The 19137-nt window shown below is 55.0% G+C and overlaps 1 protein-coding gene across 5 annotated transcripts in view; it reads right to left on the bottom strand.

Annotated features, from left to right (window-relative positions):
* MYO7A (myosin VIIA) overlaps positions 1 to 19137 on the bottom strand; it is an 82351-nt gene that overhangs the window by 59378 nt on the left and 3836 nt on the right. For all 5 annotated transcript variants that reach the window (XM_079103979.1, XM_079103982.1, XM_079103983.1 and 2 more), the window contains 2 exons: positions 9345 to 9458; positions 5150 to 5302 (listed from right to left, as the gene is read on the bottom strand). In XM_079103979.1, the coding sequence (XP_078960105.1) occupies positions 5150 to 5302; positions 9345 to 9458 (267 nt within the window). The remainder of the gene's footprint in view (positions 1 to 5149; positions 5303 to 9344; positions 9459 to 19137) is intronic.

Below are 19137 nucleotides of genomic sequence, written 5' to 3'. Positions count from 1 at the left end.
AGATTTCCCATTAGGAGTGTGGGGCCCTGACCAAAAGGGACAGCCATCAGACCAGGGCGAGGTGTTCAGACGCTAATCCTTCCTCCTCCCACCTGAATCCAAAGCTTGAAAAGGTCAGACCCAGCCTGTAATTGGTGATGGATGTATTGACATTTGAGGCCTGGAGAGGCTGAAGAAAAATGTGTCCACACGGGAGGTGACAGCCTGGCCTGTTCCCACCCCCACACGGGGCTTAGTTCATGACCCCAGAGCTGCCACCATGCCCAGCAGCCTCAGCCAGCCATGCGAGGAAAGCCAGGTTCCCAGCGTCACATGCCAAGTAAAGCCCACCCTGGCCTGGCCACCAGAGACCCAGACCAGACACACCCTTCTCCCGGCCCAGGACTCTCCTTTCCCACCAAGTCTCTCCCAAGCAGCCCCGGCCAGAAGCAACCAGGCTCACTGTGCTGATTCACTGCAGCAGGGGCCCAGGCAGGAGGAGAGGGGACAGGGAGCAGGAGGCCAGAGGGCAGTCGGGCGGGCGGGGGCAGCTGGGACAAGTGAACAGACAGAAGGGGTCTCTGTGCCACACTCACCCGCCCTCCACAGTTGGTCTGAGGTTGCAAAGTGCCAGAGCAGGAGAAAAGAGAACCGGTCAGTGGTAAATGGGAACAGCAGGGACATTCTCCACAGACAGTGCCCTCGTGCTGGGTTGAGTGATCAGGTGGAGACCCCTCGGCCCCTGCCCTCTACAGCTCAGTCCTGCCCTGCTGTGGGAACCAGCTGGAGTGATCTCCAGGCGGGGAGCCTGCTCCTGCCTGGGAACCAGCCACAGGGAATGTCCCCTGGGCAAACCTCACTTTGCTCATCTGTAAATGGGGTGACCAGAACCAGCATCCAGATGACTGTAAAGACTAAAGGACTAAGACTTAGCTGTGCCAGGTGCCTGGTGCATGAGTGGCAGCTCGCTGTCAACTCCTGCTCAAGTGTGCGGCTCCTCCATTCAGCTGTCACCACAGTGGGAGGCTGCCTCCCTGCAGTCTCCCCACAGCCAGGGGCTGCACCATGGGAGCTCAGACGCAGCCCCTGGGTTCACCACGGTGGGTGTTGGAAGGGGGCGGCATGGGTATCAAGCACAGAGGGAAGAGGCATGAAAGGGCATGACATTTTGAGGTCTGTTGGAAAAGGTCACCCTGGCAGCCATGAGGGACAAACAGCGTTCACCAAGGCGGGAGGCAGACACCCTTTCAGACCTAATGAGCCAGCCTATAGCAGGAGGTGAGAGTCAGTAATACTGGGAGACTCAGTGGCCAAGTTCAGGACAGGGACAGTGACAGAAAGGGACACAGGGGATAATAAGACACCATGAAAAACTTCCTGGGCTGGGGCTTGACCCTCCTCTCCCCCTCATGGCTCCTGTGCCCTCTCTTGGACACCGGGCCCTTCGTCCCACCCCTGGAGATTCCGGTTGATGTTCAGCAGCAAGTCCCAGCCCAAGCTCCCCTCCCCTCCCCCGCACCCCCTCAGTGCTCCGGATGGGCCCACACCTCTGTTCAGGGCAGGGACCTGGGAGGCCCAGCACCTCCCCCTCATCCTGCCCCTCCCCCGTACCCCCTCAGGCCACCTCATCCTCAGCTCAGTGGGGATCTCCGGGCTCCCACACTTGTCCTTGCAATCTCCCTCTGTTCCACTCAGAGCCAGGGTGGGTTTTTAAAAGATCTGACTGTGTCCCCCATTCAGCAGTTTCCCACGTCCTTTCCCTGCCCCCTGGCCCCTGCCGTCACAGCCAGGAGGCCTCCCTGTTAAACCTTCAAGGCCCCACACGCCCCTCGGCCATCTCGGCCAGGAACACACTTCCCACGCCCTTCATTCAGCTAATTCCTTCTTATCCCCTGGATCCAAGCTGAAATGACACCCCCTCCAGGAAACAGCAGGTCCTGTGACTCGCCTGACCCCACATAGTCCCTTTAGTTCACCTCCCTGGCTCCTCCATTGTTCTGATTCAAGGCCTCTGTCCCCAGTGCCTGGCACCCCACATGTCACATAGGATACGCTCAGCAGTGTTTGCTGAAAGTGTGGCAATTTTAATGGGCGGAGTGGACAGCATTAACTGCTCTCCCCAGAAACAAGCAGAGAAAGGAGCTGGGGACAACCTGTCTGCACCCCAAGGCAGCCCCAGCCACCCTGCCGGAGGGACCCAGTGCAGCTAGTGCCAAAGGGGCAGAAGGCTGTAAAGAGTCATTTTTCTGGGCTGGGGAGATAGTTCAGCTGGTAGAGTGCTTGCCTCGCAAGCACAAGGCCCTGAGTTCGATCCCCAGTACCCGCCAAAAAAAAAAGTCATCTTCTTTCTGTGTAAAAGAACATAAAAAAATTACGCACTCACACACACGCACACGCAGTCTTTCTCAACGCCATTTGTAGCCCACGTAACAATTTAAAAATCCATACCCACAACGAGGCCTCTTTCCTCAGTATGGAGGACCCGCCCTCGAAGGAGAGTGGGCACAGACCAACTGCCCAGTGGGGCGCGGCACGCTATGGGCCCTCCATCACCCTTGTTCCAGAGAAGGTCACTGGAGGCACATTGTCTCTTCTCAGATGGGAGAACGGAACCTCCCAGAAGGAGAGAGACTGGCCGAGGTCACCCAGCAGATAACACAGAGTGGGGTGAATGAGGACACTGGCACTAAGCCCAGCACTGTCTTCTCCATGGAGGCTCCCCCAGCCCCCAGGATCCCCTCTGTGGGACCCACAGAACTGGCAGCAGGTGGTGGGAAGAGAGCAGGAGGCCTGGCCTCAGCTGGTACTGAGACCCTGGCCCCCTCTGGGCCTCAGGGAGATGGGTTCTCTGAGGTCTTGGCATCGGCCCCCCAAGCCCTCTGACCTCTTCTCTCTGAAGGTCCAGGGCAGCAGATGGTTTATGGTCAATACCTTCTTGCTCAAGTCTCCAGGAATAAAACCTGCCCCATGGAGCGCTGGAGGAGATAAGGCCTATTCCCAAGCCCAGGGCGAAGCGCATGTGGTCCCTAAGGGCCTCAAGCCCTGGATAGAGACCAGGGATCTCTATGAGGCCACAGAACTTGGCAGGAATCATTCCACCTCCAGCTCCCCTCTTCTAGAAAGCCCCCAGGGCTGCCACCCTGGCACCCCTCATTTAGCAGTAGGCAGGTCCTGGAGACAAGAGCACTCCCTGGCTCAAACACCTGCCCAGAGCCACAGAGGTACTCTCCCCACGTGAGAGCCCATGGTACCCACGGGAAGGCTAAGAACAGGGGCCAGGGACTCCCCTAGGGCTACTTGCCAAGGCTGGATTCTGCCCCCCACCTCCAACGCAGGGCTCCAGCCTCTCAGCATCAGGGACCTCGGGGCCCCTACCAACCCTGCCATCTATTCCCCATAGGACTGAGGGGGATGACACTTGGCTCCTGGGACCACCAAGTGAGCGCTGCTAGATGTCTTTCAAGGGCCCACCCCTCTTCTGGGATGCTCAGTGCTGATCTGTGGCCAGGCAAGACCCAGGCAGATAGGAACAGGGTCCACCCAGCCTTCTGCTGTGAGCAGCCAAGGTAACCTGAGGAAATCCTGGGTGCTTGCACCAGGGAAACTCAATCCATGAAGTGATGGGGTTGCCATGGGTAGGGACAGGTCCAGTTTCTGGGTGGGCAATGGCCCGGATGCTTCTTCACAGCCCTGCTCTAGTCCTCATCCACCAAGACACAGAACCATGAACTCAGGGAGGCAAGGCAACCTCTCCCCACCTCGTACCCTGAGTCTCAGGCTCCGGAACAAGCCAAGCTGTGCCCTTCCAGATGCCACGGCTGGGTTCCCTGGCCAGAGCCCCAGGCAACCAGGGAGCTTGCTCACCTCCTCTCAGTCACCCCCGCCCCTCCCAGAGGGGAGCTCAGAAAGGTGACTGGTAGAACTATTTTTTTTGGGTACTGGGGATTGAACCCAGGGGCCCTCAACTATGAGCCACATTTTCAGCCCTTTTTATTTTTTATTTAGAGACAGGGCCTCAAAAAGTTGCTAAGGACCTAAGTTTCTGAGGCTGGCTTTGAACTTGCAATCCTCCTGCATCAGCCTCCTGAGCCACTGGGATTACAGGAGTGCACCACCGCGCCTGGCTAGTAGGAACTTCTAATGCGGCAAATTTCTGAGAATCCATGAACTTCCAGAATTATTTTCTTTGATCCTTAGTCAGCCCATTCAAGGGCATAATGTCCCTGATGTCCAGGCTGAATTCTGCGGCTGCAGCTAATCCAGTTACCACCTTCCCCCAGTTTCAAAAGCAAGAGTCACCGACTCCAGTCAGGCTGGTGCCCTTCCCCTCTCCCTCACGGCTCCCTCCCATTTCTGCCTGTTCCTGGGTTCGGCCTAGACCCGCCCCCCGCCCCTTCCAAAATCCCTAAACCACATCCTAGTGCCTCTGTTACTCTAAGCCATGGGTCTGCAGGATCCCTGACAGGGACAACTCCCATCATGCCCTGTTCCTGCCCTGTGAAGGTGGCCGTCAGCTCCTCCTGATAGGAGTGGGCACTGGGGTCAGGCCTCAGCACATGGGCAATGGTGGAGCATCCATCGGCTCTGGCAGGCACCTCCTCTGACAGGCAGGCGGACAGGCAGGCATCCACTCATCTATCACACTGCCCAGGCCTGGGTGATGACCACAGAGAGCTCTAGGAACTTCCTGTGGTCACCTGATCTCCAGGGAGATCAGAAAGGGGTCCTTAACATTTTTCATAAGCAAAAAGTGTTCCTGTGATCAAAAAACACAAGAACCTGTGATCTCCAGGCCCTCATCTTGAGTTCTCTGAGCCCCTCCCCTTGATCAGGGCTGTCCCAGCTGTTATCCCTGGAGGAAGGGAGGGAGGGCTGGTTTGAATGTCAGGAGGAGGGTCTTAAGGCCCTCCTCCATCCGCTCCAAAGGACACACACTCCTTCCTCATCCTCCCCTGGGCAAAGTGCTAAGCCTGTCACCGACCCAGCCTGGCTGCCCAGCGGCTTCAAGGCCCACAGAGGCACCTGGGCCTATCGTGCAATCTGCCCCTCTCCCAGCCACAGAGCCCCCCAGTGAGGCCTGGGAGGACGAGCCTCAGACCAAGTGGCTGCAGGCAGAGTCTCTTTCCCTCTCCCAGGAGCTTGGGCTGGAGTGGACCATGGTAGTACGCACGTAGATAAGGTGGTCCCGGTAGCGGATGAGCAGGTTGCGCAGGATGCCTGCCTCGTTGAGGTCCCCCAGGCGAATCATGTCCTCCACACCGTGGACTGAGGTGGGGTGCATGGGCTTGATGTGTGTGGCGTTTTGCGGGGAGATCCAGTGTTCCTGCAAGTAGATGTGGCCCCTAGGTTAGCTCACTTGCCTGGGCCCGGGCTGCGTGCTGCTCAGGAAGGGGCCCTGGAGGAGCTGGAGCCTGGGGTCTGGGGGTCTGGAGTGGAGGTTGGGGGGCAAACATTGTCCGTTCTAACAGGTTTGAGTCTTAGCATGGTACTGCCTGCCCCACCCCTGAAGGTAGCTCTTCCTTCTCTTAGGGGGTACTCTCCGGACCTAAGAGGTGGGCAGGACAGGGACTTTGGTCCCTTCAGACAGTTGTCATCAAAGGGATCAGATTCCCTCCAGTCACTTTTCACGACAGAGTGGAAAGTGTAATAATTGAAGTTAGACAGACTTGGCTTCAAATCCAAACTCTGGTAAACAATTGCATAAAAAGTAATTTCAGATAGTCCAAGAGTAAATTGGGAGGTGCTTGCGATAGAGAACTGCAGAGGGAGCTGCGATAGATGGGGACCACCTCTCCAGGAGGTGGCATTTGAGATCTGAGTGAAGACAAAGAGATCTCTGTTAAAAGATGTCATGGAGGGAATGCCAGGCCCAAAACAGTGCTTCTGAGGCTTGTGTAGGTGTGGCACGTTCAAGGGAAAACTAGGGGACCGGACAGTGGCGATGGGCAGAAGTGGGTCCACCAGGATATATTTCACAGGGATTGCTGATGATGTATGTGGAGCTAGAAGAGAACTTTCCATTCCTGTGAGCTGGAGCAGAAACATGCAGACTGCCTTCCTGGCTCTCCCCTGCAATACTCCCTTCTGCCAGGAGGTGGCACCAGAGAGGCTCATCGGCTCTTCACACTTTGCAAAGCCCTAGTTTCCCAGGGTGCTAAGGAGCTGCCCTCCCTGGAGTCTCCAGCACATTCTCCTCACGTTTCCAGACCCTGCACAAAACAAGAGCCTGACCTGTGCTCTAGATGTAGGTCACAGCCCTACAGACCTCCTATACCATGGAACCAGGCAGGAACCTGATGGCTGAGGGGAGAAGGAACCTCTCTGCCACCTCCCAACTCAGGTAGATGTGATGCACGTCATGTCTTCCCACACCTGTGCCTCCTCAGGCTCGTCTCTGGCATAACAGCCCCATCAGCTAGATACTAGAATAAAACTGGGCAACACCCCCCCCCCCCCCCCCGCACCACCACCACCTGGTTACCATGTCCTGCCCATTCAACCCTTTAAGCCCTTCAGCCCACCTGGCAGCCCACACCCTGACCCACCTGTCCTGTCCTATCTCCTGGGACAGGGTGGTGGCCTGCTCAAGGCACTCAGAGGGATCAGGGCAGGGCTAGGCAGAGTTACCTCGGCATTTCATGGCACTTCCAGGAAAGGAGCATTTAACCTGGGCCAGGCCCTTAAACAGCCCTCCCTGAGGCATGAGGGGGCCAAGTGGTGAGGTCAGAGAACTTTCCAGTCCCCTGTGGAACATTCTTCTCTCCTAGGCACCCCGTTTCTTGATAAAGGCTGATCCATTTGGAAAATTCCCTCTGCCTGACTTGGTGCCAGGCCTTGGAGTGGGCCAGAGGGGAAAGAGCCTGGGCTGGGTCTCTGTCCCCCAGCACCTCCCATGGCAGCTCAGCCACAGTGTGCTCTGGAGGTCCACCTCACCCTCTGGAGCCTCCACCTCAGCCATCAAGTGGGAACGGGGCACGAGGCCTTCCTGGGCATGCGGGCAGCGCTGACATACCTAACGGCCATGCGGTGCTGGGGCCTGGCAAATGCTGGGGATTAGCCCTCTGATGCTTTTTGTTCTACAAGGACGATGTGTGCTCACTTGTTCCTCAGAATGTCCCTTATAGAATCACAGCCCCTGTGCTACAGTAACAAGTCAGATTCCAGGGAAGAGGCAGAGCAGAGCTGCTCCCGCCTGCTGTGTGGGAGGACGCACCGCGGAGGCCAGCAGCCCCCAGCACAAGGTCCACTGCCCCACAGCACCGACCAAAGTGCAACCCAGTTAGCAGCCAAGGCCGAGTGCTGAGGGAATGCCAGAGAGATATGGACAGACAGACAGACAGAGACATGACAGAGAGAGACAGTGAAACAGACAGAGAATGGGACAGAGAATGAAACAGGGACAGGGAGACATAGAGAGAGAGAGAGACTTAGAGAGACAGAGAGAGACACACAGAGAAAGAGAGAACACGGACAATTCCAAGACCAGGGTGTGATTGCCAAAGGGCTGACCTGGGACTGAACTTGGAGAGAGATTCTGCAGAGGAGGGGAAGGAGCACACACAGGCTAGGACTGAGGGGATCCTGGGGTTCCAGTGAGAACGGGGCCCACAACCCTTCACAAGTCTTTCCTAAGAGCCTCCCCTGGGAATATGCTCTCCTGGGCTCTGGGGAACCAAAAGTGACTAGCAGGGTCCCTGTTCCCAAGTTGCTGGGGGTCTGTGGGAGCACAAGGCAGTCAAGAGCAGTGGCCTGTTGGGGGAGAGGGCACAGGAGAGAAGGGGCCAGGCCCCCGAGGCCCAGTGCCACTGAGGCAAACCCCAGTCCCCTAACCTGGCATCCCCTCCTAGCCAGTAATGCCCTCCCCCGCTGGGGCCCCCACCCTCAAGGCCTTGGTTGGGGAGGGGAGAAGGGGACCTTCAGGATCAGGTGACACAGGTTACGGGACACCATCTGACGTGCAACATGACCCAGGTGAAACTCAAGCCTGCAGACAGAGCCCCAGTCCCCACCCTCCAGGCTCAGGCAGGTTTAGGGGGGCTGTTTCCCTGACAGCAGGGCCCTGCTCCTTGCTGCTGTGTCTCTAGCCTCGCTGTGGCTTCCTGGAGGAGTGATGGGCAGGCCCTCCTCTAAAGCCCGGGAGACAAAAGCGTGGTAACAGACCTGAATCCCACCGTCGTCACTGTGGTGTTGACAGGGGAAACTCATGCACAGAGGCCAGAGGCCCTGGGTTCTGATTCCAGCACCGTCATTAGCTGTGTGACTAGCCATGTGGCCCTCTCTGTGCCTCAGAGCCCCGTGGAACAGTTACTGCCCACCCTGAACTTCCAGATGCCATGAGGACCCAAAGACAGAACGTGCATCAGAGGGCTCTGCAAACCCTGAGGGGTGCCCTTGGGGACCTCCTCCAGGGATAGGACCTCCTGAGCCTCCACGAGCTTCCACTCATGGGTAGGACCTCCTGAGCCCTCCTCTCCCAGCAGAGCTTCCCGTTCCTCTTTGTCCTAACTGTCCCTCCTCAGGTGAGGAGGCTAAGTCGGTGTCTCAGCCCTAGTACTGGACATAAATCAAGTTATAATAAGTTGAATTCCAGGGGTCCTTTGTGTCCTGGCTAAGCTGCAACCATGCATTCTGCACTCCATCTACACGTCCCCCATGCCACCTATACAGGTATGCACGGTGCATGTGCACGCACACCAGGACTTTCCGGTGGGCTCCTGTATAGACCTTCTCCAGGGAAGGCCTGACTTCAGACCTCCCGCCTCTGCAAGGCCTCCAAATCACCGCCTATCACACTTGTGCTTCCTGTGTCCCTTCCCTTCTGGGTCAGGAGAGGAAAAGGGTCCACCTGTTAGATGGATTCCCAGGGCAGCACCAAGGTGCCACAACCCGACAGCAAGACTCTAGGTGTTTCCACACTGACATGAACCGTCCGAGGCACTCTGCCTGCCGTGTCCCCATGGGCAGCCACACTATGGATAGTCACTGTCATCCCCATCTTACAGAAGAGAACACTGAGGTTCAGAAGGGAAGGAGACGTGACCAAGGTCGCAAAACTGGTAAATGGGCAAAGTGAGTTTACATCCAGTCTGTCTGACCTCGAAGCACCCCCGTGTCCAAGGGGCGTTTCCAGCCCCTACCCCTCACCCCAGTACTGAGCAGAGCGGAAGGAAGAGCCTGTGGAAATGGAACAGGAAGCTGGGCAAGGGGAGCTCCCTCCGGCTGGAGGAGGGGGTGCCTGAGAGGCAGAGGGGGTGCAGGCACTGCCTCCATCCCCCGTGACAGGCTACTGCCCGGCCCCTGCCTCTGGACACGGATCAGCCTGTGTTGCCCCGAAGCACGGGCAGGTGGAGGAAGGGGCGACTCACATTGCCTTCATCGTCCACCACCTGGATCTGCCCAGAGTCACAGAGCTTCACCACCGCCCCGATGGGCACGTCGAACTCCTGCCCGGATCTCAGGTCCATCCACACATAGTCCCCCTGGGGAGAGAGAATCCCAGGATGGCTGAGCAGGGCGGAGAACCAGGCACCCCTTCCGGGATGCCCCAAGCCCACACCCTACCACCAGCAGAGGGAAGAAAAGGGACCAGGCCTGCTGCGAACTTCTGGTGCCAGGCCCTGAGCTGGGGCTTGTGTGGGGTCATCATCTCTCCTTGGAGCAGCCATTATTCTCCCCACTTTACAGATGAGTAAGCAGAGGCTCAAATAGGAAGAGCAGCCTCACAGCAAGACTTTGGCCCTGGCCTGTACAAAGCCAGCTCCCCCATGGTTCTGTCGGCTACACATGTACGACACACTCATTGGAGTTTAGGCACAAACACCAAGCCTCCCAGAGCACTCCCTCTCTGTCTGAGGAAGTGACACCAGGGACCCCAGGCTGGTGAATGCTGCAGGTCCCACCTCTGCAGGGTCAGCTCTCACCATCCTCCTAACGGTTTCCTTTCCATACACTCACTGGGCCGAGCCCGGGATAAGAGACAGCCACAGGGCTCCTGGCTCATGAGGAGAACCCCAGCCTTGAGGGAGATGGTGTCACTTTGGTGTCCCTGGCCTAGGGCTCTCAGCACATACTGAGGGTTCACAGAGGCCAAATCAAATTCGGAGAAATGTGCTGAAAACAACCGCATTCAGTGCTGATGTATTCAACATGCTTGTATTAAACACCTACTGAGTACAAGGCCTGGCTGGCCTCAGAGACAAAGATGTCTACCTTCTAGTTGAAGAAGACAGAAAATAAATAACTGAGCAAATCTATTAACATAATCCCTTTGGACATGGGTAAGTGATTCTGAGGGAGTTACCAGGCCAATGGCAGAGCCAGGCAGCCACCCTTGGCCTCAGTAGCCATGAGGCCACACTCTGTGGGGGGGAATCTCTGGGCTGAGACCTGAGAAGCAGCAGCTAAAGAAGGGTCAGGGGTAGTGTCTGGGCAGGAGCTGAGGAAGAGAGGAAGGTCAGAGGTGGACAGGCCCAGGACACAAAGGTCCTTCTTGACTTAGATTAGATTTTATTCCAATCCTAATAAAAGTACTCTTTTTCGGGTGTTTTCCCAGGTGCGAGGGAGAATTTACATCCTCATAAAAAGCTGACTTCATATCGAGCAGCAGTTAGAAACATGACTGATGAACATGATTCTCAGTGACGGGATGGCCCAGTGGGAACAGCTCCGGGCTGGGAGTCAGGCGGCTGTCCAGGCCCTGCTCCGGGGCCTCTGAGCCTCATCCTCACTCCTCCCCGAGTCCAAGGTCAGTTGACAACAGTTTCAGACTCTGTTCCCATCAGAAATTTGCCAGTGGGCAGGAGTTATGGTGTGTTAGGAAAGGCTAGTTCCAAACTCAAGCTTCCTCTCAGAAAGTCAAGAAAAAAAAAAAATGGAGGGGCTCTGAGCAGGGGAGACCTTGTGTCTACAGAGCATCCGCTGCAGGCCGGGGGCTCCAGGACGCTTCCCAGAGCTGCCCCTTCCATCCTCACAGCCCTGAGCTTCTTGCCCCAACCTTCAATTGCCCCTCCCCAGGGCAACGTACCTGCGCCTCCTCCCCTCCCCACCCCTGCAGGGTCTCTCTACTGGCCTGCCCTGATGGCAGGCTGCTGTCACTCTGGGGGAGCAGCAGGGAGACAGCTGTCCAGGGCAGGAAGCAGGCCCAGACTGCAGAGAAATGAGTGGGAACCAGGACAGGCACCAGGTCATACAGGGCCTTGTAAGCCACAGACAGGAGCTGGGCTTTCTTTTAATTTATGACAAGAAGCCATTGGGAAATGGCAATAGATTTACATATTCAAGCTTTCACCCTGGCTGCTGAAGAATGGAGTAACCCCTCGGGCTCCACAGAGGGCGGGCTGGGCCTCTTCCCACCCAGGCAAAACTGGTCCAAGCCTCTCTTTGGTGACTCCCCAGAGCCAAGCACAGCAAAGGCCTCAGTGAGAGAGGAGTGAGTGTGTGAAAGTGAGAGGGTGTGAGAGCCAGAGAGGGTGGGGCCTGTGAGGAGGGAGAGCCCTGCACAGGCCTGGCATCAGCTAGCTGCACCCCTGGCCTTCATGGGCAACGCTCGTGCAGAGCATTCCGCCTCTGTTTTATCTCTCAAAGAGTCAAAATGTGCCCAAGTTCACACAGTGGTTTTGTGGTAGAGCCAGGACTGAAGCCCAGGCCCAAAAGACTCCAGACCAAGTGCCTTTCCCAACATTCCCTGGGCCCAGCTCTGAGCATGAGAGAGCACTGATAGGGTCTCTGGCCTTGGCTGGCTCTTAGACCCAAAGGAAAGCTGGAAACAGGTTGAGGACAGCTGGAGGACATCTGGCCCACCACAGAGAAAAGAAATTTCCCACGGAGAACACAGAAAAAAAAAAAAAAAAAGAAATACCTGAAACAGGCAGGAAATGGCGGCTCAAAGAGGCCGAGTGAGGTTCTCAGAGTCACACAGCAGGCAGAAGTGACTAGATTCTTCAAACCTCAGACTGTCACCAGAGCATTTCTGCTCCAGGTCAGAGCTTGCAGGAGAAATTTCAAAGGGCAACTAAGAGGCTTCAGAGAGAATTCTGAGCCCCTCTAGGGTGTGATCCCAGGACAAGTCCTTGAATCAGCATGTAGCCAGGAAGTAAGGATCTCCATTTTACAGAAGAGGAAACCAAGGCCCAAAGAGAAAAGGGAACCTAGCCAGTCACTCATCAAACCAGTGAGATAAGCCTATTAGCATCTGCAGAACAGAGCCAGAACCAAAACAGGGTGGGCCAGGAACTGCCAGTTGATCCAGGGAAGGGAGGAAGACAGGAAAGAAAACCAAGTTTAATCGAGGGCAGGAGGGCAGCAAGGAAAGGGAACCTGGGCTCTAGGTCTAATCCCACAACCCCTCCCATCCCTGTGGCCAATTTCCAGGCCACCATGATTGCGTCTTCTCCCATAGCCAGGGATGACTGCATGCACTGTGAGAGGCACCCCTCTAGGAACCTCACCTTGAAGTGGAGATCCCCTTTGTGCCATGGCACATGCCTCAATGTGGCTAACTAGGGCCAGTTCCCAGCTGTCCAGATGTCAAAAGAACGGCTGGAGCAGAGAGCCTCCCAGGACCCTACCAGTTTTGCAGGATCCCAGTCCCAGAGTAGTAACTTCCTAGAATGAGTCTAAATATTCTCAAGGGTACCCCAAAACACAGTGGGGCCTACCCCTAGAAAAGCCAGCATGCAGCCACAGTAGGTTCTAATTTCAGTTCTGCCACTGATGCTGTGTGACTTTGGGTAAGTCATTCAGCCTCTCTGGACCTCACTTTCATCAGCCCTCAAATGGAAGGAATCAATGAATGTCAAGAAAAGTGACACATGCAAATGCAAGCTGTCCTAGCTGGCTCCCCTCCTCCCAGGCCAGTCTGGGATCAATATGAACTCTCCACAAGGCCTTACTTAGGGCTTTCTTCCTCTTCCCCACTTGTGGGTCTTCAGGGCTCAGCCCTGTTTGCAGAACAAGGACACCTGAATGTGGACACCCACCCCCACCACATATCTCCATAATCAGTCTGGGCCATCGGTTTTCTCAGCCCCATTTCACAGGTGGGAAGGGAGATCCAAGTGTCTAACCAGAGGCACCCATGAGCAAACGACAGTGTCCAGCGGCTAACCTTCGGATAGAGGGGACCGGAGGGCTGGCAGTCAGCCAATGGGCAATCAGTTGGCTAAGGTGCCTCTGTGCACCTGCGGGCAGTCCCCGCTCTGGACCCAGCAAAAGCCAGGAGGTCTCCTCCTCATGTAGCCCATCTGGATCCCCCACCGCCCCAGGTGCCCCCCAGGAAGGCCGCCTTGGGCCGGGTTCCTGCTGGGGTGGGGGTGTCAGGGATCCCACGCAGCATCCTAGGGCTGCGGTCCTAGGGCTTTGCGACCCCACGCCTTCCTGGCTTCAGGCCCGCGGGAAACAGGCCCGGGCGCGCCCTCCCGCCCGGCCCGTCTCACCGGCAGGACCGCGTAGGTCTTGAGCGCCTGGTTCAGGCTGCGCACCAGCGCCCACTTGCCGGGCTGCCGGGCGCGCGCCTCGCCGGGGTCAGCGGGGCTGCCGGGCGACTCCATGGCGCGGAGGGTCTGGTGGCGGCGCGCCGCTCGGGCTCCCTAATTCACCTAATCCCCTGCGCGCTGCCCGGGAACCCTAAACCGGGCCATCTGCCGCGGGCCCATGGCAACGGCGGCTTAGGTGACGCCCGCGGCGGGAACGCGGAGGGGGCGCTCGCCGGCCGGACCCCTCCCATCCCGGCGACCCCGGCACCTTCACCTCCTGGGGTTCCAGGTGGCTTCTCTAGGTCTGCAGAGCCCAGCCTTGGGGCCCCGGGGAACTTGGCTCCTGGAATCTCACCCTGACTGCAGTTTTGGAGAAAATCAGTATTTTTTTCTGTGGAAGAAAATGCAGGGATGTTATTGAATAGAACTCAACAAACCGCATTTTCAGACTAAGGGGAGGGTGGTCTCTGGCTCGCTGGCCACCTCTGGAGACTGAAAGCAGATAAAAATCATTCTTCAGGGACACCTTTGTGGGAAAAGGCCCTGGAAGAACCTGTGTCCGGTCCTCACCTGGCCCCTGGGGTCAACTCTGAGTGATGTCCAGCTCAAGGAAGAGCCACCGAGGCCTGGCACCAGGTCCCTGGATTCCCCAGGACACTGAGCCACCAGACAGTTCAGAGATCACCCACAGCGGGCCAAGCAGGGCTCCTGTGTCCTGGCACCCACACAGGGCTGGGCATCTGCCTCCAGTCCATGCTAGGTGGTGAGCCAGAGGTCTCTGACCTGGCCTGGAAGGCCCAGGCCCTGTGACTCCCAGTTGACCCCACCTCTGGCCTCTACCTGCTTATCTCTGTCCTCTTCCCTCATTCTCACCCGCCCCGCATTCATTTTTGACCTTCAGCATTATCTGGAGTCCTGGAAGCCCAACGACTGCCCCAGCAAACAGCAGTGAGGAGTAGAGCTTGGAAAGGGCAGGGAAAGGGCAGGGAGGGAGGCAGTGAGGCCACAGGCTGTGGCTGCCGTGGGGCGGGCCTCCTTCCTGTCCCCAGCCACAGGAGCAGGGCTCTTCCCCCAGCACAAAGCTGACTGACCACAGTGACCCTCACCCCCTCCTGCACTCCTTCAAGGATGCGCCTTTCCAGAAAGGTCCTTCCCCAGCCAATCCCAGAGCAACTGCCCCTCTCCCTGCCAGCCTTCCCCTGGACTTCACTGGAACAGGGACCAGCCTCTCAGACACAAGGAAGTGCTGGTGGTGGACTCAAGAGCACCTTCCATCTGTCCATAAAACCATCCTTCACCCAGCTCAGGTTCAGAGCAATGCACAGGGGCTAACTGTCCACAAGACATGTCCTCAGAGTTCCCTGCCTAACAGGCAGGACGAACCCAAACCCAGATAAGGATGTACCACCCGGTAAAGGACACAGTGTCTGAGAGCATGGACCCTGGAGCCAGAGGGCGTAAATTCAATCCCAGCTCAGCCTCTGGCAGGCCGTGTGGCCTTGGGCACACTCCTCCACCTCTAGGGGCCTTTGTTTCCTAATCTGTCTGCACTACTAGGGTTCTTGTGGGATGAAGAGGTTAAGATGTCTAATATACTTTGGTGCCTGTGGGAATAAATGCTGTGTGCATGTTGATCATTATTAGCTGAGGAAGTCGTGGTAGGAGTGACCTCTGGGGGTCGAGATCCTTTAGGAACACATAACAGGAAAGGCATTCCGGGAAGCGGGGGCAGCACAGTGCAAAGAGAAGAGGGGAGAGGGCATAAAGCAGATGGCTGGAGAAAGGCCCCTGGGGAGCCTGCATCCAAAGTCCCTGAGCTGGAGGAACAGGTCCCTTCCCCAGGGACAAAGACCAAGAGAGGCTCGAAAGCAACAAGAGAGGTGGCTCACTATGTACAAACCACCAGGGCCCAAAGATAGCAGGTTCATATACTTAAAGTATTGAAAGAAGAGCAAAATTGTCAGCTAAGAATTCTACGTCTGGCATAGCTATCTTTCAAAAATGTAGGAAAGATTAGGATGTTACTAGATAAATAAACACAGAGGGAGTTTGTCACTCGCTGACCTGTCTTATACAAAGTGCTACAAATCAAAGGACATAGAAGAACAATAAAACAAACATCTAGATCGAAAAATGGGCAGAGGACTTCAACAGGCATCGCTCCAAAAATAGTTCAACCACCTTGGGAAAAAATTCAAAATAGCATTGTTACATGATCCAGCAATTCTAGTTCTGGGCATATACTCCAAGGAATCGAAAGCAGGATCTCAAAGAGGTATTTGTGCCCCCACATTCACAGCAGCACTGTTTACAAGAGCTAAAACATCAAAATAGCTATGGTGCCCTTTCATGGGTGACTAGGTAAGCAAGATGTGGTGGGTACACACATGTGGTGGAATATTATTGAGCCTTAAAAAGGAAGGAGTCCTGTCACATGCTACAACGTGTATGAACCTTGAAGAAATTATGCTCAGTGAAATAAACCACCATGAAAAGACAAATACTGCATGATTCCACTTATGTGAGGCACCTAGAGTAGTCAGGGAAGTGGCCAGGGGCTGGGTTATGGGGGAGAATGAGGAGTTATTGCTTAATGAACAGACATACAGATTTGCAAATGAGAAGAGCTAGGGAGATGGATGATGTCAATGGCTGTCACGACATTATGAATGTATTTAATACCACTGAGCTGTGTACATAAACAGGGGCAAGATGGTAAATTTTGTTATATATATTTACAAAAATGAAAAATTGGAAAAAAATCATAGAACACTAGATAGTAACTCAAACCCATATGAAGACAAAAGGAAAGCTAGTAAGAATGACCACGGAAGTAAAGATGAAAGCCAGAGCCAGGCATGGTGGTGCATGCTTGGAATTGCAGAGACTCAGGAGGCTGAGGCAGGAGGGTCATGAGTTCAAGACCAGACTTAGCAACATAGCGAGACCCTTTTTCAAAATAAAATAAAAAGGGGCAGGATGTAGTGCAGTGGTAGAATGCCCCTTGGTTCAGTCCCTGGTATGAAACAAACAAATAATTTATAAAGAAGAAGAAAACCTGGAGGGGTGGTACATGCCTCAATCCCAGCAACTTGGGAGGCTGAGGTAAGAGGATCACAAGTTCAAAGCCAGCTTGGGTAAGTTAGGTAGACTCTGTCTCAAAATAAATAAATAAATAAAAATAAAAAATTTCAAAAGAGGAAAAACTCATACAGAAGAGGAAATGAGAAAGGAATCAAAGCCAGGTGCAGTAGTGCATTTCTGTAATCATAGTGACTTGGGAGGCTGAGGCAGGAGGATTGCAAGTTCAAAACCATCTTCCACAAGTTTGAGGCCATCTTTTGGCTACTTAGTAAGACCTCGTCTTGAAATAAAAATCAAAAGAGCTGGGGTTGTTACTCGTGGTAGAGCACCCCTGGGTTCAGCCCCCAGTACTGAGGAGAAAAAAAAAGGAGAGAGAGAGAAAGAGAGATAGAGAGAGAGAGGAGAAGAGAATCAAAATAGTAGATAAGAAAAAATCAAACACAATTAGAAAACAAACAATAAAATAGCAGAAGTAAAATTAAGCACTTCCTTAGCAGTTCTTGACTTAAATGTAAATGGATTGAATTCTTCAATTAAGGGAACGATAAAGACACAGGATCAACTCTGTGCTGTCAGCAAGAGATCCACTTTAGATCTGGAGACTCGAATGGGCTCAAGTGGAAGGACTTCATGTAAGAGGTGTTCCGTGCAAATAGTAACCAAAAGAGAGCTGGGAGCCGGGTACAGTGGCGCTCACCTGTAATCCCAGCAGCTCAGGAGGCTGAGGCAGGAGGACCACAAGTTCAAAGCCAGCCTCAGCAACAGCGAGGTGCTGAGCAACTCAGTGAGACCCTGTCTCTAAATAAAATAGAAAATAGGGCTGGGATGTGGCTCAGTGGTTGAGGGCCCCTGAGTTGAATCGCCAGTATCCCCCCGCCAAAAAAAAAAAAAGAGCTGAGCGGCAACACTAAAGTTGTCTGAACACATTTCAGTCAACAGTTGTTCACAGAGCTGGCTGCAGCGTGGTGGCACACATCTGTAATCCCAGCTATTCAGGAGGCTGAGGTTCAAGGCCTCCCTGGGGGACTTAGTGATACCCTATCTCAACAGAATAGAAAGGACTGGAGTGTAGCTCCAGGACAGGGCGCTGGCCTAGCCTGCAGGGGGGCTCTGGTTCCATCCATCCTCCCCCAAAAAAACCTGTTACAAAAGACAAAGAAGGACATTATATTTTACTAGAAGTGTCCACCCAGCGGATATCAACAGCCCACAAATTTATCTTCAGACAGTTCTCTGCCCACATATCTGGGCCAAGTACACATGGCCCCAGCCTGGCCCTACTGCAGAGAGAAAATCATGGCAGACTGAAGCAAGAAAGCACTGCCTCAGTCCTCAGAGCCGCCGGTCCTGTGTGCCGCAGAGCTCTGGGCTCTCTTTCCACCAGCACCAGGGACTTGCAACCCTGGCAAGCCCTCCTCTCTGAGCCCTCTGTCCCCACGTGTTCCCAAGGGCTACTGTAACAGCCTCAGGGTTTCCTTGAGCCCTTCCTGGGCCCTCTCCCATTCCCCACTACCCCTGGGACCCCAGGGGTTCTGCTCGCAGGCACCCTCGCTGGGTTCCCACTGTCTTCCCAGTGGGCCCAGAAACCAATTTTCAACTCCTCCAGGGCTGGAAATAGAAGGGCTCAGTGCCACCTTGTTGGGTGGGTGGGTGACAGCGTGGCTGGAGACGGCAGCCTCTGACACACTCCCCAGCACCCCTTCCCACTCCCCAGGCCATAAACACAGTGGGTCTGCCCCGGCTGCCACAGAGTCACTAGGGAAGAGCCTATGTCCTGCATTGCCACCCAGCCCCAGAGGTCCACCCTCTTCTCTCCTGCCCTGTGCCTGTTCCCGAGCCTCCCCTGGGCCCTATGCTGCAGCCCATCCCTGGGTCTCCTCTTCCTGACTATTGTTCCCCTCAACCCCTTGGCTCCCAATCCTATCTGAACCCTCCCCCCAGCTTATGTTTTACTTACCCTGAGCCTCAGCTTCTTCATCTGTGATATGGGTGTAAAGGTCCCTACCTCACAGCCTTATTGCTATAAAATGAGATCATAGAGCGTAGCGTGCCTAGCACATAGGAGGATCCCCAGGGGTACTGGGGTATTCAATTCCCAATTAAATTAAAACTCTTAACAAATGAGTAAGCTTTTTTCATGAGTGAAGAGATTTGGGTTCTTAGCCCATTTCCTGTGCCTGGGACCCTTGGAGGCTCAGACAGGCCGGGATGATGGATGGGTACGTGGATGGATGGATGGGTGGAGGAATCTGTCACTGATATATCCCACATGGGGATATCCCACAGGTGGAGAAAGAACCATTGTATCCTTTGAGGTCTCCTGAGATTTTTTTTTTTTTTTTTTCCGTCCAAGAAAAATGAGAAAACAAAGGATGGGGAAATGTCACAGCCAGGAACCCTGTTGCTATTACTGGTGGTTAAACTGTCCTGAGGGCTGTCACTGGGCTAAGCGTTTCAGGTATACTGGTGTTTCGTGGGCGGTACCATTATCAGCCCTTTGTTAGGGATATAGAAAATGGCGTGGCAGTCGGCCTGGAGCCACATGGCTAGAGAGAGAGGGACCCTGAGGCCAAGGTTGGTGTGCTCACTGACACAGCCAGCA

The sequence above is a fragment of the Sciurus vulgaris genome, assembly GCF_902686455.1.
Source record: "Sciurus vulgaris genome assembly, chromosome: 11".
NCBI lineage: Eukaryota > Metazoa > Chordata > Mammalia > Rodentia > Sciuridae > Sciurus > Sciurus vulgaris.
Note: the sequence above shows the minus strand (reverse complement) of the source record. Positions and strands in the feature narration are given on the sequence as shown.